Source organism: Perca flavescens, chromosome 13 (genome assembly GCF_004354835.1).
Source record: "Perca flavescens isolate YP-PL-M2 chromosome 13, PFLA_1.0, whole genome shotgun sequence".
Classification (NCBI taxonomy): Eukaryota; Metazoa; Chordata; class Actinopteri; order Perciformes; family Percidae; genus Perca; species Perca flavescens.
The window spans coordinates 4,561,339-4,571,575 of NC_041343.1; the positions used below are offsets into that span (position 1 = coordinate 4,561,339).

The window sequence follows — 10,237 nt, forward strand, 5'->3', positions numbered from 1 at the left end:
TGTCACCCTGACAACCTATTCTGCATAACATCTGACTTTTATATGGGTTCATGTCTGTAGCACTAGCAGGTCTTCATTTCATTAGGATTAACGTTTATCTTTTATTTTATTTTATAAAGGAGGCGGAGGAGACATTCTCTGAGGCGCCCCCGTGTCACAGTTAGGGCCATAGACTATGGTTAGGGCGCAAAAAGGACTGGTCGAGAGGCGTTTGCTGTTAGTTTTCTTACCTGAGAGCCAAAGTCTTCCAGGACGCCCGTACCTTTGCGCCTCCCCTCGGATCCGCGCCGTGTTTTCCGTCATGCCTTCTAGCGTAAAGCCCTGAACGTCACCCTCCCTCTCCCCCCTCCCCTTAGCAACAGAGGCAACATGGCGGCGTCCAGTACCGCGGAGCATTCTCCAGAGATATCGACGCCGTTAAAGATACCCAAAACCGAGGTGCCATCCCCCGAGTCGGAAGACCTGAGTGACAGTAATCAATACCACTCCAATCCCTCGACACCTAACCGCTTCTCGCCTTTGAACGTGGGCTCAGGGACCGCGGGCCGGACGGCGGCCTCATCCTCCTCCAACAGCTTCACGGCTTGCCGAGGGATGTCGTGGACCCCGTCCGAAACAAACGCCCTCATCGCGGTCTGGGGCAACGAGAGGCTGACGGAGGCGAGGATGCAGCAGCTGGAGGTCGCAGGCACCGTCTTCTCCGGTAAGGCCCCCGGCCCTGCCATGTACGAGCGGGTGTCCAGAGCCTTGTCGGAGCTGGGATACGAGAGGACCCCGTCCCAGTGCAGGGAGAGGATGAAGGTAAATATAAGGTTATTATGAGAACACACAGACACATAACGTTCCATGGCCATATCCTCCATCACCAGGAGCTCTGCTGCAGCTGTAGCTTGGAGACCGAGCTGGATCTGGGGCTTGCAATGTTCCACATGTAGGGCCAGGAGAGAGAATCAGTCAGTCAGTCACAGGTTGTTGACCTGACATACAGCTAGAACCAGGGATGGACATTAGCACCAGGCATCAGCTAAATGCTGGTAAAATATTATAGGGTTGCACAATATTGACAAAATGTGATATTGCGATATTGATTATGAATATTGCGATATCAATATTAATTTAGATATTTTTAAACATATGAAAAATTACAAAAGTTATGGGAAAATAGATTCATAACAAATACAACCCAAGGTTTATTTCAACTGACTGTCATATTGGACTCGTACAACATGAATAAATAAATAAATAAAAAAGGACCATGTCTACAGAACAGGACATGTTCTACTGGTTGGACAGTATAAAATATATAAAAAAGGACCATGTCTACAGAACAGGACATGTTCTACTGGTTGGACAGTGTAAAATATATAAATAAGGACCATGTCTACAGGACAGGACATGTTCTACTGGTTGGACAGTGTAAAATAAATAAACCGAACAGGACACAACTTTTCTTTTGCTTCTCTGATTCATTCCATTTGGTTGTCTCTTTCTATTTCTCTGTTGAAATATGCCCACACGTGGTACACTCCATAGGGTTTGTCACATAGTGGACCCGTGCGCTGACGTGCACTAACATGTGCACGTGGCACGGTAACTGGCCAATGGAAACATGATCATTACAGCGTTTCTAGCTCTAAATCAAACACAACTCAGCCACGCAGCCAACTGACGGGACGCAGCGCTCCACAATATAAACTAATTATTGCATACTTACCGTGACACTTTCGATATAGTATTGCACATCGTGATACTGCGATAACGATGATGAGTTGATAATCATGCACCCCTATAAAATATGCAAGTGGCTGCTAGATGTGCTTCACTCACTAGCCCAAAAAAAACAATCGTAATCTATTGTGTACTATTCAGTACACAGTACAATACATGGCCCCTATTTAATATATAGGGGTCATGCATTGTAATGGATACTAAGTACAATGGATACTACATGTACACTTAATTTACAGTGGAAAACTGCACCAGTTCTGATACTCCGATCCAATACCATTGCGCTCATTTTCCCAATCTATGTTTCCTCGCTGCATGGAACTCATTCTTATGCAAGTTAACATGAGGCTGTAGCTGGAAAAAACATGCCCTCTGAATTGTTAGTGGACAAACCATCAAGTTCAACTTGTCCATATGTTTTACATGTAGGGCGCCTGGTGCTGTGAACAGATACAGAGCTGACAAATGGTACTGAGGTGCCGGGATAAACCGCTGTCCTCTATGTCCTCAGGACAGCTGAGGAAGAGTCCTCCCCCACTCAAACTTCTGTTTTGCTTCTTGTTCCTTGACTGTTTTACATACAGTATCTGTTGTAGAGAGTATGGTAACTTTAACACCACTATGGAACTATGGAATGGTATGAAGTCTATTACTGGATATGGGTCCAGTAAACCCAGTTTATGTAATTTGGGTGTACAGGCTAACGATGCCAATACTTTTTTTGCAAGGTTTGATGAATCCGACTTCTCTACACTTCATGAGAATGTTCTTTTTAATCTTAGGCAGAGCAGCTCTGAGGACTGTAGCCCTGCTATTATTCTAAACACTGAGGGGGTTCGTCAGCAGTTAAGGCGTATTAAATCAAATAAGGCAGCAGGCCCTGATGGTGTGCACCCACGTACCCTAAAAGTGTGTGCTGACCAGCTGTGCTCCGTTCTCCACTCACTGTTTTCTTTGTCTTTGTCTTCTGCTAAAATCCCGGTTATGTGGAAAACCTCCTGTCTGGTCCCTATTCTCAAAAAAGCTAAGGTGTCTAACAGTCTTTCAAATCTGAGGCCTATAGCTCTGACCTCGCACATTATGAAGTGTTTCGAGAGGGTTGTACTAGATCATCTGACTATGCAGGTGTCTGCCTTTCAGGATCCTTTGCAGTTCGCATATAGGAAAGGTGTGGGGGTAGATGATGCACTATTATATATGGTTCACAATATTTACAGTCATCTGGAAACTACTGCAAGTTCCGTTAGGATAATGTTTTTTGACTTTTCGAGTGCTTTTAATACTATACAGCCACATATTTTAGCTAGTAAATTAATCGATTTTAAATTGCATAATACCACTATTGCCTGGATTTTAGATTACCTTTTAGCACGACCACAGTTTGTTAGGATTGGTAACAAACATTCTGATACCATTCTAACTAATACTGGAGCACATCAGGGCACAGTTTTATCTCCCTTTTTATTTTCACTTTATACTGCTGACTACAGGCATAGTCCGCCATCTTGTTGGGTACAAAAATTCTCGGATGACACTGCTTTAGTGGGTCTACTTAATCAGGGTGATGATCTTGCCTACAGAAGAGAGGTGCAGTCTTTTTATACCTGGTGTGAGTCTAACTTTATGAAACTGAACGTAGGAAAGACCAAAGAACTTCTTATTGATTTTAGGAAGAAAAAAGAGAAGGTCCTTCCAGTTATAATTAATGGGCAGTTAATTGAAATTGTGCAGTCATATAAATTCTTAGGTACAGTATATACCTGGACGAAAAATTAAACTGGAAGGAGAATACGAATGTCCTAATGAAGAAGGCTCAGTCGAGGTTGTTCTTTTTGAGAAAACTTAGATAATTCAACATCAGCACAAAGCTCTTAAATGTTTTTTATCAAGGGATTTTGGCTAGTGTTCTTTTTTATGCTGTACTGTGCTGGGAAGGCAGTATATCTGTTGAGGACAACATAGGATAAACAAGTTAATCAAGAGAGCTGGTTCAGTTATTGGTCTTAACCCGGATGTACTGGAGGTTATTGTAGAGAAGAGGATTAGTTCAAAACTAAAAATTGTCCTGCTTTTTGAAGGCCATCCATTACACCCACTGTTCAAAGGACTCCGAAGCTCTTTCAGTGAGCGATTGGTAATGCCTCGGTGCTCTAGTGAGCGCATGAGAAGGTCTTTTGTTCCCGCTGCGGTTAGATATTTTAACCTACACTGTTAACCGTTGGATATTATTCTTGTGTGAAATTGTGTCTCCTTATTAGGGTCTATTGGTCTACTAGTCCAGAATTATTTGTTTGTTTATTTGTCTGTTAGTTGTGTATTGTGTTCGATTGCTGTATGGTTGGTGGCAAACCAGTTTCCCTATCGGGATTAATAAAGTTTTTTCAATTCAATTCAAATATCGTATCCACATTGTCATCACACTTTGGTTTGGTAGTCTGACTACTGCTGAAACTAATACATAGAAAATAGTAAAGACCACATCTAAAATTGCACATCATCATTTAACAGTAGTTGAAAAAAATAGTTTATGATTGTCTTTGTAATAGTTTTTTTAAGCCAAGGACCCCTTAGCTGAAAGAGAGATGGAGCAGGGACCCCCTACTACATATTTTATAAATTTAAGTTGCATACAATTTGGCCTACGATAACCTTTAGGGCGACATATACCTTTTTAATGCATAGAATACTAAGCTAATAAGCTATAATATGTTGGATTCATGTTAAGACATTTTACATTTTGAAAAACCTTATAATTACCATAATTTGGTGGCCCCCGTGCAGTAACTCTGAGGACTCCCTAGGGGTCTTAGACCCCCTATTGAAGATCTCTGATTTATAGTATTTAGCTATTTTTCTCAATTTTTAGATTATTTGCCTTCTCAATTGCAAACCTTGCATTTAAATGTATATTGTTTTTAGCTTACAGTATAGGCCAAAAGTTTGGACACACCTTCTCATTCAATGTGTTTCTTTATTTTCATGACTATTTACATTGTAGATTCTCACTGAAGGCATCACAACTATGAATGAACACATATGGAATTATGTACTTAACAAAAAAGTGTGAAATAACTGAAAACATGTCTTATATTTTAGATTCCTCAAAGTAGCCACCCTTTGCTTTTTTGATAACTCTGCAAACCCTTGGTGTTCTCTCAATGAGCTTCATGAGGTAGTCACCTGAAATGGTTTTACCTTCACAGGTGTGCTTTGTCAGGGTTCATTAGTGGAATTTGTTCCCTTATTAATAAAAAAAGCAAAGGGTGGCTACTTTGAGGAATCTAAAATATAAGACATGTTTTCAGTTATTTCACACTTTTTTGTTAAGTACATAATTCCATATGTGTTTATTCATAGTTTTGATGCCTTCAGTGAGAATCTACAATGTAAATAGTCATGAAAATAAAAAGGAAACGCATTGAATGAGGTGTGTCCAAACTTTTGTACTGTACTGTATCTTTCTGATACTTTGTGTATTTAAATATGTCCTTATGTAGCCTATATGATGGTGTATTATTAGTATGTTGTGTTGATGAAGTAGTTCACCAAGGCAAATTCCTAACAATGTTTGTTGTAATAGCAGGACCGTTAATTCCACTCAAAGTATTTGTAAAGTATGTCTATTGGGGATTTTTGAAAGTCAGTCCTTGTTTTCCGAGCCTCTCTCCTTTTTATGAGCTTTGTTAAACACGTCATAGACCTTGATGCAACTTCGACCTTGCATTTTTTTCCAATCAAATTCCTGTGTGTGAAGTGCAGAAAATCCGAGCAGAGCTGGGCGATATGGAGAAAATCAAACATGATATTTTTAACCAGATACATCATTATCGATATTGCAGTAATATTGTAGGGTTGACGTCTGGTGCTGTCACAAAATATTTACACAATGAGAGTTTTAATAATCAGTAATGTGGATATAATGATTAAGTGGGTAACGGCAAATAATATAACAGCTAGAACAGTCTGGTGAGTTCAGAAAAAAAAACACCATATTTTTGTTGTTCTGCACATTGCTGCAGCTCCTCTTTTCACCCTGTGTGTTGAGCTCTCCTTTTTAGCTACAGAGTGAGACATCTCACTTCTGTTCCATCTTTGTTGGGAGTCGCACATGCGCAGTAGCTAGGTAAGGACTACTAGCCAGTCAGAAGCAGAGTATGAGGGCGTGCCCTGACAGTACCTAGGTAAGGACTACTAGCCAGTCAGAAGCAGAGTATGAGGGCGTGCCCTGACAGTACCTAGGTAAGGACTACTAGCCAGTCAGAAGCAGAGTATGAGGGCGTGCCCTGACAGTACCTAGGTAAGGACTACTAGCCAGTCAGAAGCAGAGTATGAGGGCGTGCCCTGACAGTACCTAGGTAAGGACTACTAGCCAGTCAGAAGCAGAGTATGAGGGCGTGCCCTGACAGTACCTAGGTAAGGACTACTAGCCAGTCAGAAGCAGAGTATGAGGGCGTGCCCTGACAGTAGCTATGTAAGGACTACTAGCCAGTCAGAAGCAGAGTATGAGGGCGTGCCATGCTAGCAGCTAGGCTAGCATTATAACGTGTGTTACAAAGTGACCACGTTTGTCTCTGAGGTAAAGGCTGGACTACAATAGAGCTGTTTGGAGCAGTTGGTGAACAGTGTTTTCTGTGTTAGATGGTAAGTCCCTTTGGGGGGGACTTTGGGCTTTTTCACTTTGTAAACCTATAACGTGCACAAAAAAGATATATAACACAATAATGGAAAGGGGAAAAGCCAAAAAGCATAATATGAGCACTTTAATAAGGTCCGTCTCGGGGCCGATGCCTATACCTCTCCATGGGATCAGAACGTTGCATCCCGACTGAAAAACATACTGCAGTCCACAGCCAGACAAATGTAATTCCTGTTAAACCTGTAGGTATCCTGCTTACGTTACTATTGGAGTGTGAGGGGAGAGCTCAGATATCGTCAGACTGGCTGACAAAATCTCCCTGGAGTACCAGCTCCTGCCCTCCAGGGGGGGCTATAAGATCAAATTTAAACATTAATTTGTACCCTGAATCAGCACAGGAGGGCAAATAAGTGACAGTTTTCCTGCATATATTTATATATTTATGACTATTTATGACCACTCTTGCAAGGCTTGGCCCCGTTTATAATCAGGGTTTTCGCTGCAATTTTAAGTCTCAGATGTAGCACCCGAGCCGTTTTTGGCAGCGCCGAAGCCCAATGAATGTGAAATGTGGCAAAAAAGGCACCCAAAACAGCGAAAACTTAGACTTCTAGAGATCTAAATAGTGTAGTTGGAATTCTTTAGCAAGTTTTGACTTTAAGTTTTTAGAGTGTTATCTATTATCTGCTCTAGCTTTTCCAACATTCTAGACACAGACATGGTGATTATAATGTGTTTTTTTAAATTGTAAAACATCAAATTCTTTTTAACCCCCACCAAATATGCGCACCTAAGTCTTTCACAAAGCTAGGAAAGACACTGATACTAATGACTTATGTTTTTAATGATTCCTGCTATGTTTTTAACTTTTTTTCTTCATGTTGTTGTCTTCTTAATTGTTGGAGCTTGTATTGCAAGACAGATTTCCATGCCTACGGACAATAAAGTGTTATCATATCTTGTTATCTTATCTCTCCTCTGTGAGTCACTGTACTGTAGAGCTGTCCCAACAAAGTTCAATTCAATTTTATTTATAGTATCAAATCCTAACAAGAATCCTCTCAAGACACTTTACAGATAGAGTAGGTCTAGATCACACTCTGTAATTTACAAAGACCCAACAATTCCAGTAATTCTTGTTGAAATGGAAAAAAAGCTGACCGTTAGCGGGAACCACCAGCTGAGTGAATGCTTGATTTCTCCTCTCACCACATCCAGACGCTGCGGCGCTGCTACAGCCGCGTGAAGGAGCACGGCATCGGCAAACGGAAGAGCAGCTACACTATAGAGCAGCTGGAGAAGGTGTTTGGTCAGGGAGGCTGGGACTCCCAGAGTTGTGCCCCGGTGCTGATCAACAGCAGCGGGCTGTATCAGGAGATGGAGTCTGATGGCAGCACCCTGGAAGACTTTTCCCAGGAGGACTGGTGCAACCAGGTGCTGGACTCGGCCTTCCAGGAGGGAGACATGGAGACTGGTGAGTGTCTTGGCAAGGAGTGGACAGATGGCAATAAAAGACACGGAAATTATGAGGTTTGTTTTTAACTAAATACCTTTGTCTTCTCTCTAGAAGAAACCCAGGTGCCTAAAAACCGAGCTCTGCAGATTCAAATAGAGCTGACCGAACAAATCCAGTAAGTGAACTAGAACAAGGGCTGACTTCACTTGTCAATTGAATATGTTTGATATAAAGCGTTGTGTTGTAAGTTGTGAATTAGCCTAATCTTTACAAATGGCTATTGAAAAGCCACCACTGTAATTTGTCTGACATTACCCCCCACTCCCCCCCCTCCCAAAGCATCTTAAGGTTAAGATGATCTTAGTCCATAAACAAACAATGGAACAAAGATGATCTTAGCTTTAAAATGTTTATAGGAAATGGGTTAGACTTTTTTTTTTTTTCTCAACTATTTATTTTAAATTTTCACACCAAATGACATACAACAGAGGCCATGGCGAACGAAACATTGTCAACACAGTATGTCAATTGGAAATGGATTTGACTTAAGTCATTTTCAAATCTGTATTCATGTGCAGTGCTGTCTGCCAAAATGTCTTTTTTTGATTTTTCAAACCCTATACATATGTTTTTATGGGTTTTAAGGAATCTCCACATCACATGTTCTTTTTTCTTTTTTTAAATGGTACTTTAGGCCCTATATTCTGAATCCAAGGAATCACAAGAGACCAAGAGACTATTTGAACGTTCCCCTTTTTTTTTTTTACATAAGCGAATATGACTTCTGTGGAGATATTGATGCATAACATAGACTGTTATAAAGATGACTTCCTCCCACTGTACAAAGTGAAGCCAAAATATCCTGGATACGGGTGCTGCCATCTTGTAATGTTGGAGCCAGAGTCTGCGCAGTAGTGATCGGGCGGTGGAGCCGCAGTATCAAAGTCCCGCCCATAGACCCCGCCCGACCAATCGCAAGTCTCTCTCATGATCGCTCTCAATCATGATGTTTCACTAGCCAATAAAAAGAACCCAAACTTATTCTTAGACAAACATCATCATCATAAGAACTACCTAAAATGAGAGAAACCATCTTTGGGAAATAATTATTTGACCTGTACTCTGATCTTTTTAGTTTGGCTCATGTCCCATCCGCTTACATTAAGGGGGTGGGGTTTATGATCTATATCGCAGCCAGCCACCATGGGCCGATCCAGATGTTTTAGCTTCACTTATACATTCCATGCATCATCCCCTGATGCATAAAGGCAAAGGTAACAGACATATCTTAAGCTACAGTAGCTACCGTAACCAGGCTAACAAGGTGGTATTTATTTTGTCTGACAGGTCACTGCTTGTTTAGCACTTTATAAAATGGAAAACGTGTTTCATTACTGCGTCATCATTATGTATCTTGGCTTCTCTGCAGAAAAAGGGACACGATGCAGACTGTGACGCGTATCCTTGAGTCGGTGCAGCTGCAATGGGAGCCCTTCCAGACATGGACCGAGTTCTCCCGGCTGCACCTCTCCAACAAACTGGCCATCTTTGGCGTGGGCTACAACACGCGCTGGCGCGAGGACGTGCGCTACCACTACGCCGAAATCAGCTCGCAGGTGCCGCTGGGCAAGAGGCTCCGCGAGTACTTCAACCCAGAGAAGCCAGAAGGCCGCATCATCATGACCAAAGTTCAGAAGATGAACTGGAAGAACGTCTACTACAAGTTCCTGGACATTACCATCAGTGAGGCGCGCTGCCTGGAGCTGCACATGGAGGTGGACTGGATCCCGGTGTCCCAGTCCAGGGCAGCCGGCTGCAGCAAGGGCACATCCCACTACCTCCTCCCTGGGGACCTTCCCAAGGCGTATGGACTCTACGCTATTGGCTACGAGGCAGTGGCATCCCCTAACAACACGGCTCACGTCTTTCCCCAGGGGGATGGTGAAGACCACAGTTCACCTCAGTGCTCTGAGAACGGGGAACAAAGTCAGGCTGATGGAGAAGGGGCAGAGAGATGTGACAGGACCGGGGCTAAAGTCACGTACTGCTACCTAGGCATAGCGGAGGACAGGACCATACAGCAGAGTCTCTTCCAGCACTTCCAGGGCTACGGCAAACACTATGTCCACCACGGGGTACCCTCCGCCATCACGCGTTTCCTGCAGGAGAACTGCCACGGCGACGTCACACATGTCCAGAATGGGGAGGGAGGCGAGGACTCATCTCAACGTTTTGCTATTTTCATAAAATACATTGAGGTGGAGCTGGACTTCCTTTCAGCAGGCTCCCTGGTGGAGTGCCTCGAAACTGCTGCAGGTTATTCCTTGAAATACAACAACAAAGAAACGTCGTAACTACACTCCCAGCGTTTTCAGATTTGTGTTTACTAAAGATATAATTAACAAGTCTTACAGCCC

The 10,237-nt window shown here is 42.6% G+C and overlaps 1 protein-coding gene across 1 annotated transcript; it reads left to right on the plus strand.

The window, feature by feature from the left end:
- Positions 1 to 332: 332 nt before the first annotated feature.
- Positions 333 to 10,237, plus strand: msantd2 (Myb/SANT DNA binding domain containing 2). Its single transcript, XM_028595298.1, has 4 exons — positions 333 to 801; positions 7,583 to 7,838; positions 7,932 to 7,995; positions 9,250 to 10,237. Exons 1-4 carry the CDS (start codon positions 370 to 372, stop codon positions 10,172 to 10,174), a joined length of 1,677 nt encoding a protein of 558 aa, XP_028451099.1. The 5' UTR covers positions 333 to 369; the 3' UTR covers positions 10,175 to 10,237.